The sequence below is a fragment of the Solenopsis invicta genome, chromosome 5, assembly GCF_016802725.1.
Source record: "Solenopsis invicta isolate M01_SB chromosome 5, UNIL_Sinv_3.0, whole genome shotgun sequence".
In the NCBI taxonomy this organism is placed as follows: Eukaryota; Metazoa; Arthropoda; class Insecta; order Hymenoptera; family Formicidae; genus Solenopsis; species Solenopsis invicta.
In genome coordinates this window covers 9,784,810-9,812,735 of record NC_052668.1, presented here as the reverse complement: position 1 = coordinate 9,812,735, position 27,926 = coordinate 9,784,810, and the positions used below count along the sequence as shown (strand labels likewise).

The following is a 27,926-nucleotide window of genomic DNA, read 5'->3' as shown; positions in this document are numbered from 1 at the left end:
AATTATTTTTTTCTGAAGATCTAACTTCAAATTTATAATCAACCACACAAAAAAACCCGTAGATTTTTTTTAAAGAAATTAAAACATTTTTTTAAATAAATGGTTCATTATATTAAATCGGTTATTTTAAATTTTGAAAATCTGATTCCAAATTTGTTGTCAGCCAGAATTTCCAAAATTTTAATATAAACATAAAAATCTAACAGACATAAAAATTCATGCTTTAAAGCGTATAAGTTAACACTTTAATAAGCTAACTACTGTGATCCCCCATCTCTTAAACTAATATTCGGTTCAACTTGAAAATTTTTGTAATTGACGTCTCATATTTGGTTCCATCATTACGGAACCAAAAAAAAAAAAAAAAAAACTAATTTTGCGATCTTTTTCTATAGATTAAACTAATTTACAAGTTCTTCAACGAACAGGTAAAATAGTTTCTTAAAGTTTGCACAAATTGATAATTCGATAAATAGCTCGATAATTATAACTCGTTTTTATCAAGTCAGGAGAAAGGCTAATAAGACAAATAAGCCATTTGGAGAACCATTGCGCGCGCCCTTGACAATAATTTGTTGTCGACGAATCGAAGACAAGCAGGCTGAACCCTGCATCGCGCAAGCGAACGAATGCTTGATACCCGCCATGGATTGGCCAGTTATATGATCACGTTTTGCGGTGAGCCGATCGAGCGAAATGCTTGGTGAACCAATCGGCCAATCGATTTTACGAGCGTGCGAGAAAATCAAGGGGCGGCTTCGAGTGTGGACGAAGGAACCCCGTTCGCTCCCGGCTGTCGAACGATTGCAAACATCGCGATGAATTCGGTCGACGTGGTACATTCTCGGCAATGGCGCAGACGTTCGCAGGAACTTTAAAGATGTCGTCGGAGCTGCGAAATTTCCCGAAAAAGTTCCGATAAAACGTTCTGCTTTCGCCCGTGGAAATTACTTCTCCGCGAAAGGAGGAGAGATCGTTTGGCGCGCATCGGCGTAGGTTCGTCGTGAAAGTTGAGACTGATACACAAGGAAGCATTCTCAATCATTTAGACGTCCACTCGAACGTTTAGTAAACGTTGCGGGATATTATCTTTCGTTTGCATGAGAGAGGAGCGTTTACTTTTTCGATTAAGAAAGGATCTCCACCCACCGAGTGGCACAGACTTGTGAGTTTCTTCGAAAAACGGAAACTCAGGTGTGAATATGAAAAGTGCCCAAGGATCATTGAGAATTAATTATTCTTTTCTGAGAATATAAATTTTAAACAGAGAGTAATGCCTTCTTTAATTACTAGCAGACATTTTTTTCATATCGTTATATAAATACAACTGTTTTCAACAAAAAAAACGACATTCAACATTTATTTTTTTCACAAAGTCAATTTCATCCATTTTATAATGTCACTTCTTAAAATAACGCTAAAGGAATAATCGGCGATTATTGATAATGACTTTATCTAATTTTAAAATAATTCTAATTTAAACAAACTACTGCAAAATATTGTAAGTTTCAAAATTGTACAAGTTCATGTTTCATTGTATGATGAATAGATTTTAACAAGTTACTCAAAGACGAAGAGACATGGTAGTGTCTTGCGCCAAGTAAACGTGCTTTTGTCATTGTGTCTTTTTACACGAGCCGGCGATTTGCGAGCACTCGAGATTATCGAATCTCAATAATAATTGAGACGATCGCGTTCTAAATAAGCTCAATTGTTAATTTGAATAGGTTTGAATTATTTAATAATAGTGTTCTTATCTTTTTCTATATGTATGAGCAAATAATAAATAATAAAAAGCGTGATGCAAAATCCAAAATGTCAATTTTTCAAGTAAGATACGTCATCATCGCTATTAGAAAATATTCTCCCTTTTACATTTTTTATATTAGTTGGAATTCGCCTACCTATTGCGGCGTTCGCCTATTTACTGGGGTGCTCATATATCCGCATTTGATTAATTATAGTTGGCGGTTGGCGTCGCCAATATATAACAGCAGGACTACGTTCAAAAACATTAGAGATTTATTTTATCCTTGTTGTTTTCGAACGTTAAATAAGGATACAATGATATCTAGGCATCCGTGTGATATTTCTGAATGTAGCCCTTGAGAGTGCAGTGACATATTATACTATGTGATACAAACTTGTAAAAAATATAAATTATTTCGTTATATTTTTAGCAAATGTATTTTGAAACATATATATGCGTATACCATATAAAGCGATAAACAGAACGTAAGCCAAACTATATCATTTATTGTCAGGACTTAATCCTAAACCGCATATTATTTTTGGTTATCTTTCTCGCTATACCAGCATCTATAAAACCCTATCACGCCGTATCTTTAAAAGCATATTTTTAGCTCAAAATATATGAAATCGATATATCTCAAAGTAATATAAAGATGATAAACAATACTCGAATAACAAGTATTTTATTTTCGAGTAATTACAATTGGTTAAAAAAATTGTATTGCACAAAATCATAAAAAAATAAATAAATAAAAAATTTCAAATTTTTTAATTTAAATTTGAAGCAAAAGACCGGTAGGGTTTTACAGTTGACTCTCTGGATTAAAAAGAAATTGTACAATGTAAATCGCTTTAAAAAGTTTAATTATTTCAAGTATCCAATGTGACAGGTGCGTAAAAGCAGCGTCACACCAAAATTGACATTTTTGAAAAATTAACACTCACATAAACAAAAGGATGTCTTTTAGATTTCTAGAGATTTCTTGTAATATCTTGAGGTATCTTGCAATTTTCGAAAAGCTTCAAAAAAACATCTTTTAGCGATCTAAAAGATAATCTTACACAATTTTGAGATATTATTTCATCAGATATCAGATAAAGATGTTTTGAAGATATCCTTTAGAAATCTAAAAAATATTTTATATGACAAACATATTTTAAGATGTCTTTCGATATCTTTTGGATGTTCACAAGACATCGATGTTTTCTAAGCAAATCACAATTTTATAATTAATAAGCAAAATTTTATTATTTAATAATATAAAATGGTAGATAAAGGATTGTAATAATTAACTATTATTATTGTATATAATTAAGGAGTACAGAACTCGAAGATAGTGCCAAAAATTTCATAGTATTGGCGGGCGTTAGTATGCAAAAAGCGAAAGAATATTACAAATGCATGTAATAAAGCACGTATACACATTGTAGTAAAATAATTTTTTTTAATTCTACAATTACATGCATTTACTTTTATATTATTTGGAACCAGTAAACGTATATTTAATAAAAAATAAAAAGGTATTTAAATTGCTGAAAACTTACGGGTTAACTACTCCGAATTTCCGTGCACTCTCATGTTAAGAATAATTCAAAAAATACCTCTGTAGAGGTATCGTATCTACGAATAAAGTTTTTTCTTGAATTTTAATTCAAGTCTTTAAATTATATTATAAAAATGTTATAGCAATGTAAAAAATCGCATAAGATACATCGTACTTTGGTGTCTCGAGTTAGGATTAATAAAAACATAGCACGTAATGCAAATTACGCTCTAGACAATTATTTTACGATGATTGGCGCATTTTGATCGCTTAAATTAATTCGATTATGATGCATCTAAATCAATACAAAGTTGATTTTGATAATTAAAACCAATAATATTAAGCTAATAATATACATTCACACACAGATTTAATTCATTATTACTTATAAATTTCCCTTATTCGGTTTAACAGAGTCAATAATTCTTACATTAAAACTTTTTTATCTCAATTAATTTTTTTCATTTTGTATTGTTACTTATTTAATTCTTTATTCTGTATTCTATTAAAATGTACTATTTAGAATAAAAAGACTTTTAAATGGGCATACAGAGATACCAGGCTTGGGTAGTAACTAGTTAAAAAGTTAAAAGTTAAGCGAAAAGTTAAAAAGTTAGTAACTTTTAACCTAATTTAATTAATATTAAATGCATTAATTGTTAACTTTAACTAGTTGTTTTTAAAACAACATTAACTTATTAACTTCTTTCTACATTAATTTTTTTTATCTGTTTTATAAATGACAATATAATACATTAGTACCATTCTCAGCACTTGTAAAATAAATGTTTAGTGCAGGTGGTTTGCTATTTGATGACTTACTACGAAAGTAAACCGATCGTTATTTTTAAATAACGCTCTTATTTAAATTTAATAATCACTTTAATAATAATACATTTTAATAGGATTATATTTTATCGATATATTATATGTAAGGTTATATTTTATGCGTGAAATCGTATTTTTAATAATTTAATTACAAAATGTAAAAAAATTGGAAAAGGATATATATCTATATATAAAAAACAATATTTCTTCTTTACTTCATATAAACTTCAATTACAAATAAAAGAAAAAATTTATTTGATAATTTATACTATAATTGTTATTTAAAATAACGCAATTTTAAAAATTACAATAATCTAATTTTATGTAAATAATGATTTTGAAAATTAACTTTTATTTTAACTTACGTTAATTTAATCTTAATGTAACTTTAACTGAGTTAACTTTTTATTCATATAACTTTTAACGTAACTAAATTTTATGTGCCATCAACTTTAACTTAATTTAGTTAAAAAAATTTATTAACTTACCCAGCCCTGAGAGATACATATCACTTTATGTATCTTTAAGTTCAATTTTTTTTTAAGTCATTATACAACAGTAATTATATCTTGAGAAAAAAAAGAAAAAAAAAATATATATATATATATATATATATATATTCTCTTTTCCGTTTTTTAGAAATATATGAAATTTTGTAATTATGCCAGAAACAGAATATGTATATTTTTTTCAAGATATAATTACTGTTGTATAACCACTTAATAAAAATGAAACTTAAAGATACATAAAAAGTGATATGTATCTTTGTATTCTCATTTAAAAGTTTTTTTATTCCAAGTAAATATTATTTGAATTAGTTTCTTAAGTCTTTTTACACAACTTTTGTTATATCATTATTTTTGTAAAGAGAATTGTAAAGATACTCTTACTTGTGTTTTTTGGTACATGAATGTTATTGCCATGTTTTCTCTTATACTAATGTTTATCGTGAAAAGTATTGCTATCAACGGTGAAAAATGGCCAAAGCAACTTTTGTATTTTTCCTTGAACTTGCAATATTTTAAAATTTTAACCACTTTAACACAATTTATTTTTGAATTAGATTTTGAATTAATTAAAAATTCTTATACGAACTCTACTCGTATCTTCGATTATTACGATAACTTTTTTTGTAGAAATTTTAGAAAGCGATAGTTTCCAAGAAAGTAAATTTTTCCTTCTTCCTCAAAAATTAAAAAAAAATGGCACTTACATTTCACTTTAACATGCTTCAATTACAGTCAAGTGTATTGGCATTAAAAATGTTCATCCGCCTCTAAAATCTTATTAAGTCAGTTAGCATTTTCATATCTCAATCAATTCTTAAAACATTATTATTAATTATTTTGTGTTATAGACATACATATCACACACGCACATTCTACGATCATAATTACGCGCGCGTAAAGTCTCTGATGTATTATGTGGCGTGATAATTTATGAGCAAATAACTCTCAAGCTTAATTACATTTTTTTTTACAAAAATCGTGATAACATTTTATCGCCGATGTGTTAATTAGTGCATCCATTGTGACGCACCGTACAAGTCTCACGCGAGATACGTTCACGCTGGACGAGGGCACACGAGTTTTTCGAGCGGCACGCAAGACTTGGTTTGTATAGAAAGAGGACCTATTGACCAGCGTGGGTGGACCGCGTTTTTAGGTCAAGCTCGAAAGAAATATCGCTCTTGTGCTCATCGGTTACGTACGTTTCGTGTCGAAGCACGACGCGTGAAAATCATTTCAGTGAGAAGATTCGTGGGACGTACTTACGTGCACACGTTATGTACAAGTTGCCGTCTCCACGGATCTCCACGGAATCGTTATCAACTTTGGAAGCACACAGGAAGCGTGAGTAACATATCGGTGAACGATCTCTTCAATTTGCGCGCATAGATGCGGGATGCAAGGTGAACCCGCGTGCACGCGGGTACGTAATAATCTCCGCGCATTGCACGTGGCGGGATCGCGCGCATAGCGTAATTGGTGTTCCGGCGCGCGCTCCCTGATTTATGAGCGGCGCGGATTAAACGCGATCCGCATCTTTCGACACCGTTCCGCGTTTACTCATCCGCCACTTTACATAATTCCCGATGTGCGCTAGATTACTTCGCTCGTAGAACGGACACGTATCGGGAAAACTATCGCGTACAATATGCTCTTAACGCGTGTAACGACGCTGTAAATAATGTCCCCTTTTACGTAAGACAATCGAAGCAAATTACGATTTGTATAATTCATTTAATCATAAATCTTCGCATGCATGTATCAAGTTCAATTATACAACGGTGACAATAGTGTGATAAAAGACAACGCAATATTTTCGCAATGATGTATTTGTCATAAAGTAGATAATTAAAAAGACGAAAATTGTTAGATTGTTATTATGATTCTTGTGAACAATAGTAAAATCCAAATAGATGCATAGATTGTGCGATGCGAAAAGGAGTTGGGAAGAACTTCACTAATAATTACTACGTAAACTTTTTTAATTAAAAAAAAGTAGAGAAAAAGAGGGTAACATGGCACTTATTGTCATCTTATTGAATAACTTTGTTTATAATCAATATTTTATATTGAAACTTGAATTACATTCATCATAGTGTTGTTGAACAGATTTTATACTAAAAAAAATGAAATATTTCTTACTTAGAACGTGATTTATAAAAATATAACACGCTGCGTAATCGATAGAAGAAAAAAGTGGTAATATAGCTAGCCTAAAAATAATTTTAAAAAATTGGTTTAATTTAAAAAATACATAGTATTTTGTTACAAAATTATATATTTTTAATTTTCCATCGTTTAGAATTTTCCTGATTTAGATTTTTTCTGTGTTCAGAGACTCCAGAGCTATCATTAGAAATATCATTTTATCCCTGTTTAACATTAAACAATAAACATAAAAAAATATCTCTAATGTTTCTGGACATCGTCCTTTAGAATATCAATTCATTTATTGAAGAAATATGTGGATATAAGATAAAGTGATCGTGAAACCGCAAAGCGTAGAACTCATAATATGAAACACTCCCCATATAAATCCCCATTTATTATTGCATATTCTGATTTCGAAAGTTTTTTTAAAATGCTCTACAATAAAGTTTTTCATTGAGGACTATTGAATTATGAGGCTTGAAAGTTATAACTTTCAGCATTAGCACCGAGACTTTAAAACATCTCAAAAAGATTAGATTTTAGAGAAAAATGTTAGGTATAAAAGTTTTTGAGTATTAAAAGAGCTATTTGATTGATAACTAGATTTTGAGTCTGGATTCTAATTTAAACATATAGTAAGGTCCAAGTCGATAAGATCCATCTCATATAAAAAAATCTTTGTGTCTCATATTAGGAACTCTTTTTTGAATGAGCAAAAGCGGCAATTTTGATAAAAAATTTTACATACAACAAAGTAATAACTATTATCGGTTGATAACTTTTGATAAAACTTAAATATATTTACCATAATTTGAATGTAAAAATTGGAGTTATAATAGTATAAATTAAATAAATTATAACTTTTAAAAGAAGATATCTCATAATAGGCGACTTTACCCTAAAAAACTTGCTTAAAAAACTCTATTAACAAAATTTCATGTTATTGTTTAACTGTACATAACTCGAAGTGTGTACATCCAAATAAAAAATTAAATAACAAAAAAACACTCCAGTGTATATACATTCGTATTATAATACGCTCCAGTTTAAAAACAATTACAAAGTATGCGTAACTAATTGTAATTCTAAAATGTACCTTGAAAAAGTTTACAAGTGTTCAAAAGTAAAAATACCATGTAACAATTGTCAGCTATTGTGTATTGGAATATTAACGCCACTAAAAAAACGATAGGCTACTAAATGAATAATTCCATAAGTAATCGTTCAAATTCGTCACCTAATAACGGAAATAATAGGGGTAGCCGTAATGTCCACAGTAACCATAATACTCTCTTCTCCTCTAATATACAGCCAGTAAGAATAAACCTATACGTACTTAAATGATTCATCCACAGTTACACTATTTGTTTCAATATATAGATACGTTACAACTAATACTAATATAAAATCGTACGTAAGATACGCTCTATGACTTCTAATCTAAATAAATTTTGCGTACATATTTCTGAGTGCTAATCGGCCAGTGCGATTATGATAAACCGCATTTTACTATACAGTCTCTATATCGTTCTGTACATTATTCGATTATCGTTTTTTAACATGCGTCTGTCGTGGCGTATTTTGCAACATCCGGTGTTCGGGATGTCGAGAATCGTCGATGAGCATCGCCGTGACGGATTAATTGAGGAAACATTAATTGATCGCCTACGATATTTGCGTAACGGCGATTGGCGCGTATCTGTCATGACGGTGCGTCGTTTCTTCAACTTTCGGTCGGGAGTACATCGCGATAAATCGGGAGCGCCATTAACGAATGTACAGGCAATCGTTTCGAAATGTCTAATCGATTTCATCGACAATGATGTGTCAATCCGCATTCTGAGACGCCGCGCGTTTCAATTACTCGCGAGTGCATCGAGGATGTTACATCGTCGCGACGGAAGCTTGATCGCGCTATTCCATGATAGTTCAAAATGTGATAAATGTCTTAACGTACTTTTCGCGCTTTTTCATCATGAAGCATGGAAAAGATAAAGTCGACATGCTAAAACGCGAGAAATGGTTGTTGTCAGACGCCATTGCACCAATGCATTGCAATGTTACGAAACTACAACAGCCCACAATGAACAACGTTTTTCTAAATAATTTACTGTCGACACTATCGTATCGCGGCACCCCTTCCCCCCTTGTGATTCTCTTGAAGCCGCTGGAGCGAATAGATCGCGATGTTCTTCTTAGCTAGGACAGGCCAGACTCGAGAGGAGAGATTGAGTTATCAAGATAATCGGATGCACGCCCATTCGCACGACTACGCATCCCGATATGTTTTAGACGCGGTTCACAGCGCGAAAGAGGTAAATTCCTTCTCTCGAGATACCCTTCGTCGATGACCCCGGGTACCGACCCTGCGTCCGCTCGGTAGAAATTTCAAGAAGATCGCCGATTACTTTGTTTACATCGCGTCGATGGCCGATTGATCGTCCGTTGATCAGCGTGAAATACTCTGCAGACTCTGATCATCGATGATGATAATCGGTGCCGCTACTGAGGAAACAATTCATTTCAATTCACGCGGTAAGATAAAGGTAAAGCATTACCTTCAATCTACATATCGCAGAAATATTAGAAACTTGAACAACCTTATATCTATTGGCAGCTCGTGAAAATTGAATCGGGTTACGTTTTACAAGTTGCAGTTTCGTCAAATTTATATTTTCGATTCGCGACATTGATGATCCATGTAGCTGAATCCCCGAGACGTTGATATCTCGATCGCTTTCAATCCGCAAATGTCCCTCGAGATTCGAATCTCTATGAATTTGAACGTCTATAGAGATCCTCGTGGCCGAGGCGCGGCGGTTATGGAAACGCGCCGGGGACAGATAGGCTCGGCAGCACAAAGCAACAAATCAACGTAATAAATCGGGCCTCCGGGAGAAATATCGAGTCCATAAAGATGTTGGTTTAGGACACACACGCATTTCCAAGGCGTGCCCTTCTCGCGGCATCGCGCGACTCTCCTCTCGACCCGCTTAGAAAATCATGAATCGCTTCAATCTCCATTCGAAGCCGGGGCACGCCCGCGTGTGCGTCGTAGTGTCTAATAAAGAGAAAGATATAGCCGGGTACTCGTGTTTTCTCTGTATATATAAAAATGTTTTGCTTACTAGTTCTCGTCCAGATTGACCGCGTCAAAGCGTGAGATAATAAACACCGATCCACGAGATGTCAGATGAAGTATACGTGTGCGAATTTGGGCATGCAATCTCTATGTACGGAAAATAAACATTAAAATGTTTATTTAACTGTCAACGTATTAGAAGAAAAGCAATTAATCGTTTACAATAGGTGTACACGTGAAATCTTTCGTCTATATTATTTTAGTAGAATGAAATAGAGTCTAAAAATGATGTTACGGTTGTTTTAAACAATTTTTACAGTTTAACTTTTGTATCTTTGCACACTGTATTTCTTCATGGCAATGTATCATCCATAAATTAACGGTTTGCTTTCGGGGGAGGACACAGAGTATTTTGCCTCTGCTTCTCGTTCCCCTACATAAAGATTCGATTTGGATCTCTCGAAGCTTCCTCCTCTTCTTCCGAGAACGAAGGAAGTCGGGGGAAGAACCGAAAGATTAAAGGGCGGAGTTAATGGCTCAATTAGCGCGGTTGGCAGGCAGCAAAACACGGAATGGAACTCGGATGGAAAAACTCACGCGGCAGTTAGAATCTCTCGAATTTCATACGCGGAAAATCAAATCGATGGTAAAAAAAGAAAAAAAGAAAAAAAGAAAAAACTTTGAACATCTTTCGTCAAAAGACGTAACAAGAAAGATAATAAGTCTTCCCAGATCCTAATAATTGCTATTTTAGAAGACAAAATACTCGTATTATATTATAAAATAATAATTATTTTCATTGCGCATTTATATATACATGATCAATATTGCCAGTATTAATACTAAAATCTCTCTTTAGGAAAGGATACTTTCGCTAGTCGCGCTATCCGGATATTAATTTCATCGTAAAATATTAATGATTACGATGTTATCCGGAGAAAACTCGAAGCGCTAATAAAACCCGGGGCAGGACGTTCGCCCGCAGCATTTTTCTATTCAGCGAATAAACGCGCTCGACAGTCGAGCGATAACTCGGGACTTTATCGTCCGAGAATATCGCCGTTCCAGGCGACGCCGATTTTCGCCACGAAATTGCTCGGCTACTCGACTTTAGCCGAGGGTTTATGGTTTTGACGTAGGCGCCGCGCCGTGCGCGCGTTGCCAAAGAAAGAAAAGATCAACACCATTCGCACGATAGAGTGGCGCGATTCCGCTCGCAAAAAGCTGATCTTAACGATTCTCGCGCGGCCCGGCGAATCGATGATAAAATCGAGGAACGATGTTCGCGCGGCCGCGGGCCGTCGGCGGCCAGTATTAAAGTCAGCCGTTTCGAGTTCGGCTTTATGGTTTCCACGGCACGGATACCCGGTGCCCAGCGCAACGAAAAAGAAAGAGCCTAACTGGAAAACCGTGTCCGCCGACTCTGTCAGCTGTCATTATGCGTCGTTAACTTGACAGTGGACAGAAAATCAACGGCGGCGTGCGGACGGATCTATATGGCCGACCTATACAGGGATTACGAGTCGGTCGGTGCGCCTCGCGGATAGAGCGGTTATCTTTATGCCGTTTCTAAGAAGATTCTCGCCTTTCCTCTCACCATCTCTGTGTTGTTTCTCTTAGCTTTTCGTTTTACGCTCCGGTGACCGCGCACATTCGTTCATCTCGTTCTCAAGATCGCCCGAACCGAACTGCATACAACTTCTTTTTTCCCTTTTATCTAATGATCGTAGAACGTATCGCTTATATGATAATGTTTATTATCTCGTCAGATACTTAAATCCTACACAGTCTCTTAATTTGCGTAAAAATTCAAAGATTTGTAATTCAAATTAATAAAATATTTCGTATATATGTTCTAAAGATTTGAGGTCGATGAAATTGTCAAGGGTTAACGAACAGAGTTAGGTCACCGTGCTATTGTTAACAGTTTTGATAAACAAATTAATGAATCATTTTCGATCTGATCCACAAATCATCATATTTCGGCAGGTACCTTAATTTCAATTTCCATTCATTATATCACAAACAGGTGTTATTATTATAAAATTATTTTACTCTCTCATCCTCAGTTTCAACAAAAAATTTTAGTCAGATGATTGACATCTTATGAAAAAGTTGTTATCCAGTAAACTTCATTTTCATACAATCAATAATGGATTAAAGTATCTTTTTTATTTGATGGAAGATACTACTGACCTATCAGAAAAAACAAAGTTTTTTTTTACGGTTTCATATATAAAATCTGTTTTCGAATACTTCAATTTATTGTCCAAAAAATTTAATGTTCCAATAGCTTTCACCATTTCCACAGCATTAAAAGAATATATACCGATAAACAAAAATATCATCTCGATTCCTTATTACGACACGATGTGGTATACAAGATTGTGAAGCTAATCATATTGGACAAATCGAAAGACGATTCAAAACCAAAGTCCAAGAACATTTTTTTTATATAAATAAGAATAGTGGACCCCGTTTATGCTTTTCAATAAATAAAAAAAATCACAATTTTGTTTGGCAACGTTTCATCAAAATTTTTTAATTTGCGTTTCTTAAAAGATCGATTTCAAAGATTTTGCGTTAAAAAGCAACAGCTGAGTTTTAAATAAACAAAGTGATACGGAATTTCTGTATGTGTGATGCATATGTATATCCCCATCCTTAACCTAATCTCTCTCTCTCTCTCTCTCTCTCTCTCTCTCTCTCTCTCTATTCCGTGATACCAGTTCTTTTCCTTAACATTTCTATTCTTCCTTATATTATCTCGCATATCTTAAACTTTCCATTCCCGACAGTACGACTATCAAATATAGATACACATTTTCTTCATCTTGATTTGTTTCTGCCAAGTACAGGTATTATCGATTAAAAATATGATATATTCCTACATTCGTATTTAATGTTTTTATTTTTTCGCCACCCCGACAGAAGTCTCGACGGTATGCGAAAACAACGACGGCATAATATGCGTATTTTTGACGATACCGGCTTTTTCGTCATTTGCATCCACTGCTATTTTTTCAAGCTTTCGTTCAATTTTTAATATGTAATTTAATTTCAAAGTAGAATTTTCTACTGTTTTCATTGACTGACGAAGGTTTTAGTATAGCCGAACCGAAATGTTCTACCAGATATGTAAATATAATATTTATCGAATTAAAGATCTTTTTAACATCTACAATTTTTCGGCTCGTAAATTTGACCCGTTCTTAAATTATTGTGTTTGAAAACAATTCAAGCGTTTCTCATTTTTAAAAGCAAATAAGTTAAAGTCACTGATTTTAAACCCGAGATTCTGTTATGACAAGCAAATAACTTAGGAATAATCTCAGTCTATATTTGTGAATTTTTTAAATCATATTAGTTATCTGTATAATTATTTATTATCTATATATACAAATAATAAATCTAATATGTAGAAGATATAATACAAGGTAATCGCAGCCAATATTCAATATGGTCCACATGCTGTAAATGTAAATAATTACATGAATTGAAGCAATAACGTCACAGAGTACGTCATAGAGGCTATCAACGTGATTTGTTTGCAACAGTTGACTGCTTACTTCACTAAACCAGCATAATGTTACACACCCTAATTCGGATAATCCCGGAAAGTGTGTTCTACAAGATTCCCGTTAATCTGTCGCTTGTAATCCCGCACTTTCGCCGAAGGGACACGCCGAAGGAACAATCACGACAATCGGATTAAGCCCGCAGGTGAAAGAAACGGACGCCGCGCCGCGGTATCTTCGACCGGACGCGACTCTCGATCGTAGGGCGCGGTTTATACATTTAAACGGCCAGATATTCGAGATATGTTGCTCCTACGCAGACACAGGAACTTTCTCCCCTGGGCCACATTCTTCCGGCGGCCTGGCTCTCGAAGAAGAGATCCCGGAGTGGTAAATTCTCGAACGCCATAACACCGCCACCGTGCGTTTGTTTGGACAAGGGCATTATGAGATTTTATGCGAGCCACGCGTGCTTCGTCGACTTACAACGTTGTTTATGCACCCAGCGGCACACCTCGCGCCTGCCTGCCTGCTTGCCTGCCTCCTCCTTCTTCTCCTCCTCCTCCACCACCTCCTCCTCCTACTCCTCCTCCACTTCTCCTCTCCGGAAAGAGTAGTCCGCTGCACACTGTCGGTTCGGTTCTCCACCCCTACTTTCCTTCCTTCATCGGAATATATTTTTCTCGTTCCTATTTTCCTTCAAAAGCCTCAACGACCTTAATACAAAGTGTTACAGAAATCAGAACGCGTTGTTATTATCTCGAAAAGTGCGAATCATGGTTTTCTTAACACTCGACGAAATAACGTGGAAGCCGTGCGAGCAGGCCGGACTCTAAAAATATCTTCCTAACGTATTACGAGAGGAGATACTCGAAACAGCGACAGATCAATATTAAATCCCATGCATCATGCTACCAATTTTACTGCAATATTCTAGCATAATTCATTTCTGGACGTGTATTTCGTATTCTGATTTAAAATAAAATAATTGCTACACTGTTGCATCGCAATCCAGAAGCATTACAAGTGGCGGGATTCCGTAACTCTTAACAAAGGAACTTTTTAACATTGTTACGTTATCATTGTGCAGCTTTTTTCATCATATGTCATACCTACGCAAAGATAGTAGAACGATATCGTTGAGAGTTACACTCTTCCGCTAAAGTAATTGAGTATCCTTTGTACCAAAAAAACATCAACTTTTGTTATCACACACCGTGCAACGACAGTGATGATGTAAATTATCGATAGCGTTATCTCTCGCCTTCCGCGTATCTTTTGTCTCGTCAACTATTCGCGCGTATACTGTTCGTAAAGGGAACGAAAAGCGATAATGAATATTTATTTGAACGAAACAAGCTGCGAGAACCTTTTGACGTGCCGCAATCTGGGTGAGAAGAGATACACCGACTCGGTTGAAGCAGACAAAACAAACCCGTCTTATCAATGAGTACCATCATCTAATTGTCTCATTAAAGCGATTAGCCTCTGAGCGAGTCATCTTGGCTACGGGTACATTTCTCACGGGTGACGAGAAACGTCATTTATTACTACAACTTCTAATAACATTCTCTACACGGAGAAAAAGGTTTCTTTAGATTCAGTATTTCTATTTATTTAACTGGCATTTGTTTCATTGAAATATTATATGCTTATACGAAATGTTATTTGTTTAAATAAAAATTTTATTGTTTTGTTAAAAAACCCTCTATCACTTGACAGAAATAATTATTATTTGAAGTAATATCTTTTAACCAAATAATATATTATTTAATTACAATAAGTATACGAACAATGAAACAAATAATTTATTTACACAAATGTGGCAAAATATATTGAAAATATATCTTTCGTTCCATCAAACAAATGATTTATTTAAGACGAAGGTATATATTGTTCGAAATTCAAATAATCGTATTTATCGATACCATTCCAAATAACAAATTCGTTTGAATACAATAAAATTTGTTAAGTTTGAATAAATCGTTTCCTCTGTGCATTTTTCTTTCATTACGATTATTTTTTATTTACAATAACAATTATTTGTCTGTAATTATAACAATATACAACTTTGTGAAAAAGGATATCGACCGCAGTAGATCAGGCAATTAACGTATAAGATAATTTAGTTCTCACAACAGTCCCGACACCGATTGTTTCATCGTTTTAACATCAGCTTGATAAGTCACGCTATTTTTATACTTATTATTTATAAGCACAGAAAAAAAAGAATTTAATCTTTCTGCAAAGAAAAAAGTAGAATTGCAACAATATTCTTTTACAAGGAAATTGTCAAATAATTTCAAGCACGGACATACTTTTGACTAATTTTTGGATGGTCCCCAGATCGATGTTAAGAGCTAAAGGTCAGAGGAGACGCATAGCATCGTTTGCGCGCAAAATTCTGTTCTCTCGCATACATAGACGGATATTCGCGCTAGATTGCAGCGACTCGGGGGTTGTATGCGAGCATGCGGTACGCTATCGCGACGTATCGTATCGTATCGTACCTGGGTATCGTGTGTCTCGTGCGAACCGAGGCTCCTGGCACAAAACGTGGGTAGCGGCGTTATGAATGCGTGGAATTTATCAATGGACGGCGCGTCAATGATAAATCGCACGTGCAATGTGCGTATCCGCGATGGTCGGCACCGCTGCACCGGTGGCTCTCTATTTGCGCGAGAGAGGCGCGGAAGAAGCGCAGGCGAGGGACGCGCACGGCCACCCGAAGCTGAAAGGGAATGTCTTCCTTCGACGAGTGCCTACCGTGCGCATCGCGACGCCACGCGCTGACAAATCGCTCTCCCGTTTTTACTCACATCCGTATACGATTGTACGTTGCCGCACAGCCGGCGGCTTACTTCAGAGAACGCGCACGTTCGCCTCCTGATCGTGTTTACGCCGTGATACGAGTATCGAGAAATCATTCGAAAGACGTCAGGTGGGAAAAAGTCGGTTTCAATACCGCCGTAAAAATAAAGCATACGCTTTCCTTTCTCTGTCACTGATCTTTTCGATGCTGCATGGGATAAAATCGCGCCAAGTTCGTTAAATTAAGCGAAGAAAGAGCGTACTTTGCATCGTACCACCCGCTCGTTCGCGTCCAAGTGAAATCCGAACGAACGAGTATGCAAAAGTAACGCGACGAGCGAGACCGAGAAGCGTCGCGACAACGCTTCACGCATCCCGACGAGCATATTTTCGATAAGCCGGAAGCATACGACGCGGATCGCGGGCCGCGCCTTATAAGCGCGAACAAAACGGTTTGGTTCGGGCGAATTAAAAATCAAATCCACGGTGTATTCGCGTCTCAACGGCGGATGTATTTTGATAAAACAAAGTTCAAGAAATTGGCGAATTAAAAAAAGCGCGTTTCAACGTCGCCGCGAGGAATTTGCACCGATATAAAGCGTAGGTACGTAAGTAAAAAAAAAGCTTGCGATATTTTACATGCGCGTGATCCGATCTGGACGGATGAGAGGGTCCGGGTGAAATACCAGCATGTCTGGTAGCCCGTGCATCTTGTTTGTTTTCCACGACGTGGGGCAACAGAGCCCGCATCTTCGACGCAATTCCCTTCCGTTCTCAACCGTTTCGTGACGGCCCACGCGATGAAGAGATTCATAAACGGGACGTGAGACGATCTTGTTGTATTGTTTGTGTCCCGTTTTGCGGTAGAACGAGATCTTCCTCCCACGATCGCGGGGCGTGAGGTCAGCGGTGACACTTTGGTCGCGATTACGATAAAAACTTACGATAAAGACCACGTCTTCCACGGATCTTCGCTGCTCGAATTCTCGCGTGGTGTGTCTTTTATTCAGAATATTGTTATTGGCAGGGTGTCGTCAAAGCGAATCGAGTCGATTTCCGAGATACCATCCTGTTCATTCGGCGATGTGCATTAACTAGCGGAATTAAGCGTTTACCGTGACGAGATGTCAGACGCGGCTCGTCAGCAGAGACGCGCGATGCTGATGTGGAACCGACGATGTCGTTCGCTGCGACGGAGCGAAACGCCAAAGGCAAAAATACACGACGTGTCTCGCATCCTCGTAAAGAGACGAAAATATCTGTTCGAGCCAGCGAGAGGAAGGCAGGCAGGGGCGGGATACGACGTCCGGCCGCGTACCATACACTTTACATCCGCCATCGTTCTCCATCCTTTCTCGTCCGAAAAGCATCATGGAAGTTTCGATAGACTCGCGAATCCGTGCAATTGGAGAGTTGGAATCGAGAATATCACAATGTGAAAACTGATGAGACGCTCTTCGAAATTCTTATGAAATGAGAAATAATATCAGTGTTTATCAATGCGATTGAATAATGATGATATAATAATAATAATAATATATAATTAAAAAATGGCAATTATATGAATTACATATATTATATATCGTTGATTAGCGAGACTCCATGAAGTGAAACAATCGTCAATAGAAATACATATATTACTCGATGCATCAAAATTTTTTCATTCCGTCGCTCTGGCACATCCGGTTTATACACCAAGCAACGAGCCATGTAATAGGCGTAAAATTTAATTGCGTCGCTTTATAATTGAGAGGTATAGATACACGATTTTCTCTTAAAAATTGGAGTGCAAACATGTAGCAATTATAAGTAAATTATAAGTTATCAACAGCAATGATATGTCCAACGATATTAGTTGTTCAGTTTTTTATTTTTTACACTCTCCTTTCGCAATCATCAAGCAATCTTTTGCTTATCGTAGATGTGAAAACTATGCAACGAAGAAAGAATCTTCGTCCTTCAATCGAAATTTTATTTGTATTCGTTTACATGCAGACAAGTAACGCATCAAGTCGCGCATCAAGTCGTTGTCGATTTTTATCGCAGTTTGACATACAGGCATGCTCGCCAGCACGCACGCACGCACGCTACTTGCCCGATCTGTCACGTAATTCGGGGAGGTGGCTTTGCGACGTCTTACAACGTCGCGTTCGCTGTAAAACCGCGAAACTCTTGAAAGACCGACGCGTATCTCCGTCGTCGTGAATTAGATTCATATGGCGCGATTTTCTCTCGCGAGTGTTTCCTTTTTTTTTGCCCCTTCTTTCTCTTCGTTTCTTTAGATTTTCATGCACCATACCGGTTCATGCCGACATCACCATTCGTTTAGCCGCCTGCGCTTATAGCAACCGCGACGAAACCAACGCGATTCTCTGTTCGGCCTCCTACTGCGAGCTTCAAGATCGTGGCACGAATAAAGAAGGCGGATGAACAAAGGACGCGGCGAGAGACCCGATAATCGGTGCGTCTCTACGTGAAAACCGCGAAATTGATACTGTTGGATTAAGTTCCTCTTTTGTTCTACAATTTTTAATTTTTGGCACAATTTTTAAAAAATTCAATTGCACATCTCAATACATCTAGGCTTGAGATTTATATCAAGTAAACAATACGAACTTGAAAAAAGTAGTCTCATGAATGTTTAATAAACTTTTAAGATATTTGGATATATTTCATTATTCTTAGCCTTTCTCAAGAGAAAATTAGTACACGATTCAAAAGAATAACTTTTTTTATATTTGCGCATTATCATATGTATGACCATCGCAGCGATAACGATAATAATAAGCGAACATTTATCTCTTTTTATTATGTATTCTCAAGTTTGTGAATATCACGAATCTGTACATTGTTTCCATTATAGTACTATGTTTGGCATCGAGTGTCGAGCTAATACGCAGAAAATTATTGCGCAGGAATCTTGCGGATTTTTGCTTGACGCTAACAAGACAAACAAGGGAAATTACGTTCTGTATACATGTAATGGGTCAATAATCAATTAGTGGTGTCAATTATAAGTGTCATAAGATGTACAGTCTCTCCATCTCTATCTCCCCCCTCCCCCTCTCTCTTCTCTGTGTATATTGATCTCTTTGTAATACATATACGGTATATTTTAATCTTTCTTAATGCATATTCGAAGTAAGATTAACTCTCTGGTCCGTTCTCGGAAGCAGCTTGAGCAAAACAAAAACATATAATCGTTCGCTCTTTAAACGCAGGAACTTTCGCGACATGAAACATCTTTCGATTCTCTTATATATAATACTTATATTTTCTAACATATAACACTGAAAATTTATGAGGCGTGTTCCAATATTTAGTGTACAAAACATTAACTATAGATTTACAGTGCTGGTAGTGAACATTAAAACACGATATCAGTAAAATTTTTAAACGTTATGCTTAACACTCAGCACTTGGTGCTTCCATGTAAAACACACACCTTAACCCTTAAACTGTAATGCGATCTTAGAGGCCGCTATTGAACCTTTACTTAACAATAATTTTCTTGACATCTTTCTACCAGAGAGTTTTAAATTCATTATATTATACCTTCGTATGCCATCTGTCCCTATTGAACACTGCAGTGGAACCTATTATTATTTGTTAGAAACGTATAATGTGAAACGATTGAAAAATTGTAGCGGTACCGCAGACCGGAACCGTTTACGTTTCTTTTTTGCAATATTAAGCGTGTACGTATTTTTTCATCTACTTCTTATTTACACATATAAATTCTTATTTACTCTGTGTGTGTGATGTTATATTCTAATGTTAGGAAAATTTTTATGGTTCAACATTCTTAAGATTTTTTTCTAGAATTTCTAAACGTTTTCGATTAAAAGTAACAATTTTGTGAAAATTGGCTTTTTTCGAACTTTGACCTTAAATAACTCCCGAACGGATCAACGTATCAACCTCCGCTTTATACTATTTTTTTTTTTACTTTTCAAATGATACATTACAATATGGAGGGCTCCCATTTGAAATATTCGAACTGTGATCCCGCAAGAGCATTCCTTCAGGAAGGCAATCTCTACAACCCCCTTAAAAACAAGACCACGGTATAATCAACATGTATTTTGCGGTTTTTCATAATTTTGAACTATTTTCGAAATATAGCGGATAAAGTTCTACAAACTTCAAAACACTTTGTATATGAGATTTTTTTAATTAATCCCCATTATTAAAACATCTTTCTCCGCCTTCCTTATTTACGAGTATTCAAAATAATTGAGTATATACATTTTTTTGTTATAAGAAACTTATCAAATTAGCCAAAACATGATAGCAGTCTGTCAGATCGCTATTTACCAATAGATTTTGTTAAGCGTTACGGTTTAAGGCTAAATATTGATATTTTCATTCTGTTTTATTACACAGAGTTAGTCAATTAGACTTAGACAATTCTTAGACAGGTCGAGCGTGATTCTTCTCACGGATTACAATCCGTGCTTTTATACAGATCAATATTCTACGCGCAATCACAAACAATACCGCGTCCCTCAATAAAATTGTCGACCGACCGGAATTTATTAGTCGCTCGCACTGTATTACCTGTCCCTCTTTATCGATACGATATTGCGGATGATCGAGAGGGTGGCAACTGTTGCAATTAAATACTTAATTGGACCGACATACTGGAGCTCCGACGATTGCCGTCCCGGCACACCTGCTACGGTTGCTGGCTGATTTAATGCTGTGGAAGAATCAACGGCAAGTTTTACAACACTCTTAATGCACCTGTTTTTTTTCTTTCTCTCTCAATCGTCCCCATTAAAATATTTATGTCGTCCGCGATAGTCGAGATTAAACGACCAACTTTTTGCATAATGTCACTTTAATTGTGCATTATTAATTGACTACAGACTCAGTGAAGTGTGATGCCGATTAACTGCGATACTCTATGATATATCGATATCGAGAGAAGCTCGTATGTACGTTGAGCTAAAATCCCCAAAACACCAGTGTGTAAGAAATATTAAAATTGTGTTGAAGATTTTACCTGTGCCTTATTTTTTTTTTTTTTTTTCTTTGAAAGTATTCGTGAAAATATTCCGTATTCTCTGGGGACACCATAGTACTCGAGAGAATAATAGCGCGGCCTCTATTAGCCTTTCGATGGGGCACCGCAATTCCACGGTGAAAATGAAGCGCTGAAAGAACGGAAACCACGGCTTTGTTCAGTCCGCGTCGAAGCGTCTAATTATTGCGTCGCTCGCTGCACCGTTCCGTTTCCATGTCCGAGAGTGTGCTAGCCTCGACGAGAGTCGGAGGAGGTAATCTCGTTGCGTGCAATCGCGTGTCGTGTTCGCGGAACGTGAAAACGTGCGAAGAGGCTTTAATTAACTCGATTAAGACGTTAAGCGGCTATTCCACCGGTAATGTGAGTCTCCACCGAGCTCCTTTCGCCTGTGTTTGATTCCATACTTGAAGCACGCTTTCCGATCAGCGCCGATTCTCTCATCGAGAGGCTTCTTGTTAACGCTTGTTTCACAATGAAACATATATTCGTCGATCGTCGTGCATGTTAAAACAAGTAAAACCGTTCACGCTGTTTGCATCAGGCGCAAAATCGTGTTACGTAAAGTACAACAGTTAATTTGCGTCGGTGTACTTTATATTCTTACATGTGCAAATTATAGGCGATTACGCATAAATCAATGTCCTTTCGCTTGCATAGAGCAGCCGGGAGATTGTGAGTGAACTAATTATTAACGAAGTTTGATCGAAATTCCGCGAAGCAATATTATGGTCTGCTCCTTATGAAAGAAAAAAAAAATATATAATAACATGCGAACTTCTGAACTTTCATTCTAATCGTCGGCGGTGTGCGTAGAGTTGAAAACTCGTGTGCACCCGGAGACTATATAGCATATCTTGATCAATATCTAATGACTCTTTGAATTTTACCTAATTACAGATAAGAACAATTACTATCGCGAGAGATAACTTGGAGTAGCCATAATCAATTTCATAGTTACGCGAGACAAGATATTATTTCTTTAAGATAATGAATCTGTTAAAATATCGCTATAACATTTAAGCGTTTGAATGTGTAGGTAGGTTAATTTCTAGATATTCTTTCGAGTTTCTTCTAAGATTTCTAAGAGAGCAAACTGAAATTTGACATCAAGCTTGAACTTATACTTTCATATACGAGGACACATTACTTGTTCTTGACATTTGAAGAATGTCACATGTACGAAATGTTTAACACTAAACCTATCGACATTTTAAGTATACCCGTTCCTATCGTGACCGGTCAAATGACCGGTTTAAGAAAAAAATTATATTTAGTTTAGTATTAATCATCAATAGAAATAATACACTGAGAGAAATAATTATCAAACGATTAGTTAAATATTGATCGGTGTAGGGGTATAACGTAGCAAACGGGACATGATCGTGTGCAACCTTTCTTCTCGCGGCGCGCGGCGCTCGACGCTCGGAATTGAAAAACGGCCGAAATCTGGATTCTGCTTATCACAACGGCTCCTTCAGATCATGTATTATTACGTTTTCGGCTAAAGTCATGCCACACTCGCGTTTTCTTTCATTTGTAATAACTATATAGCTTTTGAATTGAGTCTCTTGAGATAATAGCGTTACAAAAATATTGTATAAATCATTCAATCGGTCAAATGATCGGTCGTGATAGATAAGCCAGGTTACAAATTTTTCTCAGAAAATAAACAATAAGCAAAGTAGTATGAATATTGAAAAATTTATTGTACAGTCGTGTTCATTATAGTTGCGACACTTTTTCTCAGATGCGTCTCTGAACACGCAACTATAACAAGAGCTGAGGACATGATTGGTTCTTACTCGTGGATCCAACCAATTACGTTCGCCGCTCGATGAGCAAGGCTACGTTCCAAAAACCATCGAAGAAAAAGTGTCGCAACTACAATGAACACGACTATGCATATATTAAAAGAAAAGGTCGTGAAGTTTAACGAATGGCGACGCAACAGCGTCGTATGAAAGAAATTTTACACGAAAGTTTAAAAACAGTCGCATTCGACCGGTCGCAGTAAAGTTTAGTGGTAAACAGAAAATGAAAACTCACGGGTGATGGGGCGGTGGATGGAAGGCTACGGCCGCGGCCGCTGCGGCCGCTGCCGCGTGGTGCTCCCAAGCCGCGGCCGCCGGATGCGTCGGATGCGGCGGCGGTGGTGGCCCGTGATGCGGATGAAACGGCGGCGGGGGTGCCGAATGTGGGTGTGGATGGAAAGCCGCGTGAAAGGCCGAGTGTGAGTGATGCGGCGGTGGCGGTGGCTGCAGCAACGAGAATGTCTCCTGATGATAAGCGACTTCCTTCTCCGGCATCTTGCTGGCGGCCGCCGTCGCTGCGGCTGTTGCTGCTGCCAAAGCCAGCTGTCGCGCCAGAAAATCGCCGCCCGTCCCTTCCAGGATCAAGGCAGAGTGGTCGTTGTCCTGGCACCCTGCTTGCGGCACCGATGATACGAACGACGGGCGGCAACAATGGTGGACATAGTCCGTTTTCAAAGAGGCCGTTTACTTGTTTTTAAAAAAAAAAAGAGAACCTCGCTGATAAACGAGTCACCGCAATTACCTCTCGTTTACCCTCAATTGAGATAAACGACTCATAAGACGCACTTCTACATCCACGTCTACATCCTCATTGTCAGAGTTTGAATAGTACAATAATCACGTATCTGATATCGACAGGTCCATTGGCGCTTCCGGAAGAATCAACTATTGAATTTTTAACTATGACACACACGTTCTTCGCAGACAATCATATCCAATATCACTTTCAATCCTTAGGATCAATCCCGATTTCGTCTCTGATGGATTTAGTTATTCGCCGACGGATTCGAATTATCTAACAGACGAGAGACTCCTTTCACTGGCTACCGAATACGGTGACTCACTGTTCATTAATTCACGCGGGCCGCTTTCGATCGGTTATTCATTTGATCGAGTGACAACACGCACCGACAGATCACAACTCGTATTATCGTCGCACGAATGACCCCGTCGTCGAGCAGACGGATTCATAAAGCGATGCCTATCGATCACCATTCGTGCAATTAATGATTAAGGCCGTCAGGCGTCGCATTAATTGCACAAATCGAAAGCACCACAACATCAAACCACAATCAAACTGTTTCTGACGACGCGCGTTAGACGTTTTCGACGTTTTCTACGTTTTCGCGATTGCGAATCCGCCCCAATCGTCACCCTCGGCAAACGGAACGCGTTGAAACACACTGCTCGCCGATCAACAAGTAACGCGCGACACTTAAATTTTATCCCAAAATTGTAACACTTTGACATAAGATTTCAACTGTCGCGTCGTACAGTACCCTGTCCGGGATACAAACTATTATATTCTCTTTCAACGACAGACCGTATCTCCAACGCAAGGGTAACGAAGCTGTCTGCTTTGGGAAAGAGGCGCGAGTCGAAACGTGCATGCGGGCTCTGTCACGGTGCTTGTGCTTTGGCGGGTATGGCGGTACTGAAACTCTTCCACTACCACCACTACCACTACCATCACGGCCATCAAGAGGGAGCATGGTCGAGAAGGAGAGAGGTCGGATGTGTGGCAGTGACTGTGGTATGTTCTTAGGTAGGCGTGCGACAGAGAGGCTACGAAGACTTGGAGAGGAAAATTCGATGTAAGAAAAGGGTGGGGAAAAGAGAATGAAAGAAAGAGAGAAAGAGATCGCGCGAGAGAGAGAGAGAGAGCAGGAAAGTCATGAGAAAAAGGAATGACTTTATGAGAAGATGCGGGATAGAAAGAGAGGCGGATCAGTCGGGAATGGTGGGAAGAATTGGGAGAAGAGAGGGAGCTTACGTGGGATAAAAGTTAAAGGGAGACGACCAGTATGGCGATGGCGGAACGAGGAGGGAGAACGCGTGTCAGCTCGACAACTCAACTAGCACCAGCCGTCCCTGACTCCCACCCTCAGCCCTTTCCGATCTTTCTCGTTCCCGCGACTACGAAGGCAAGCGCGTGGGCGTATCGGAGAAAGACGAGTCATTCTCTCTTTCTTTCTCTTTTTCTACCTTTTTTTTTTCTTTTTAAAAAGTAAGAACCGAAAATTATCCAGTATTCGGCCAAATTGATTAATAAATGCAATTAGTTACAATTGTTTTCATTACAATTACATTGTAATTGTAATTACATTTAATTTAGTCACAATTGCAATTATATTATAATTGCATATGATTATTTTCACAATTATCTGTATTAGGCAAAATTATAAATTGAATGCAGGCTATAGTTAAAAAAAACCCGCTTTATTCAATATGCTGGAAAAAACCAGAAAAATTACAATTTTTTTCTGAAAAATTGTTTTTTTGTGAAAAATTGCTGTTTTTACTATGCAAATGACGTGCTATCTAATTTTGCAGTATTATTAAAATAAGATACCTCGTATAAGCCCTGAAATTAATATTGAGTTAATTTTTATGTTTATGTCTGGAATATTACATTACTTGAGGTTTAATAATTATTAATTATTAAACAAACTATTGTAAGAATAAATGTAATCCTAACACAACTATAGTTTATAAACTAATTTAAGTTAACATTTATGTTAATTATTTTGTGAAGAATTTTGAATATTAGCAATTATCAAAAGATTCCGTTTTATTTTATTTAAAAGTATATTAATTTTGTTTTTATTTATTTTTCTGGTTTGGTTTTTGTTTCCTTCGTACTTACATTATCATAAATAGAAAGAAAAAACTTTACTGACTGCAGAAACTTAAAAACAGAAATTCACATTAGTATGTGAGTTATTTTAATAATGTGTCTTAAATGTGTTAATAATGTGTTAGTATGTGAGTCTTATTTTAATAATACACATTAGTAAATTTTATACAAAGTATTTTTTAGTTATTTCTTATTGACACAGATTTTCAATTCTTTAGCCATATTCTAATCTGGTGAACTCCTGAAGTGTAATCTTGTCTTATAGTATACTTTTTCTTGTATATTGTTATAAATTTAATTATTTCAAATCATCCTCTTGACCTGCTATTATCTTATGAGTATGATATTTAAATTATATATTTTTATTTTTTACAATACAAGCTTTAAAATATTAGTTAGAATAAAAGTGACAAGATGAAAAATCGAGCTGTCTCACGGATTGGAATAGAACGAACTACGGACTCCAAAACAAGTGCGACGAGGATCAAGAAATTTTATCGTAAAACAGGTAACTTTGATACTAATGAGATACCACTGTAGTACAACACTTTTTAAATTTTTCCAATGAATATTTTTACCTCTTGAGAAAAAAACTGAAAAACTCCGCGGAAAAATGAAAAAAAAAAACGGATTTTTCCCGAGCTTTTAAAACTATAATTATGCTACGTCTTGTTCGGATGGATATATGTAGTGCGCTTCGCTGCACTGTCCTCAACAGGCAAATTTAAAGCTTTGAAAAATTAAAACTCTAAACTAATCCACTCATCACAACCTCCTGAATACATCGACTTGTAAAAATGGCAACGCACACACAGTTGGCGCCTTTTTTTTACTCTTTTTGGAAATGGTAATTTTGTAGATACTAATGTATTTTGTAGTGTTAAGCAATATGTATATTTTTTGCGACAAAAATAACGGCTGAATTCGTTTATAAATGTCTTATTAATTTTTTGTTTTATACACACATAATTAGGTTCAATTAAATTTCATTTTTTTACTGTGTCTATTCTTAATTATATGTATATCAATTACATATAAATGTTTATGTATAATTAAAAATAATACTGAAAAACAAAAATTAATTATAAACCTAAAATTATGTGGACATATAAAATATAAGAGAGTAAAATATAATAAAGATATATTTTTTTCGAGGTGGAGGGGATTTTAGAAATGCAAGTGTTCATCGATATTATTTGATTGGTTTTTAATTTAATTGTGTTTTATTTTCAAGAGCTACTCGTATGTTTGAAACCGAAAGTAACGGCGAGCAGTTTGAAATGAATTGAAACAAGAAATATTATTTTCATTCATTAGTATCAAGATCTTGTTGTAATCTTGATCTATTTTATATTTAATTTGTTGTATATAAGTCGCGGCTTTCAATTTATATCATATTATATATTTTTTATATAAATATTTCATATTATTATTTACAGAACTTATATAAACTTATATAAACAACGTAGTGTCAAAGAAACAATATACGGTTTTTATTTGTATATTTCTGTCAAATTCATTTTTATTAAAAAATTATTTTTAATAAAAGTTAAGTAGTTAAAATGTAACAATAAATCAGTATTAAAAGTTAAATTAAATGTATTATTAAGTGTTAAATTAAATATTTAACATATTTTTAAAAAAAACTTTTAGTAAATTAGTTAATTTATAAATATATTAATTTTTGAAAAAAATATATATGAAATGAAAACAGTGTAATACAAAAAATTGAAGTTATTTTTAATAATGTAAAAGTGTGACTATCAATATTATTAAATATTAATTATTAAAATTTTTTTTTAAAAACATATTTTTCAAAAATATACTGTTGGGTAGGTAATTGTAAATAATAGAAAAATATTAATCATTGCTAATTTACAAAAATTATGTAGATCAATAGGTCAAATACCAACTAAGCTCTTTTGCAAAAATTCAAAGCGATCATTATTTTGATGCAGATATATTCGAAATAATCTTGGGTTCGGTAATTTTTGTTCAATGTAACGTTGATTCTATTTGAGGAAGTTTACGGCT

At 36.1% G+C, this 27,926-nt stretch overlaps 1 protein-coding gene across 1 annotated transcript in view; it reads right to left on the bottom strand.

Annotated features, from left to right (window-relative positions):
* LOC105199546 (transcriptional activator cubitus interruptus) overlaps positions 1-26,349 on the bottom strand; it is a 107,403-nt gene extending 81,054 nt beyond the window's left edge. Inside the window, exon 1 of the mRNA XM_011166692.3 lies at positions 23,271-26,349. Coding sequence (XP_011164994.2) covers positions 23,271-23,530 — 260 coding nt within the window. The 5' untranslated portion in view covers positions 23,531-26,349. The remainder of the gene's footprint in view (positions 1-23,270) is intronic.
* Between the last annotated feature and the right edge of the window lie 1,577 nt (positions 26,350-27,926).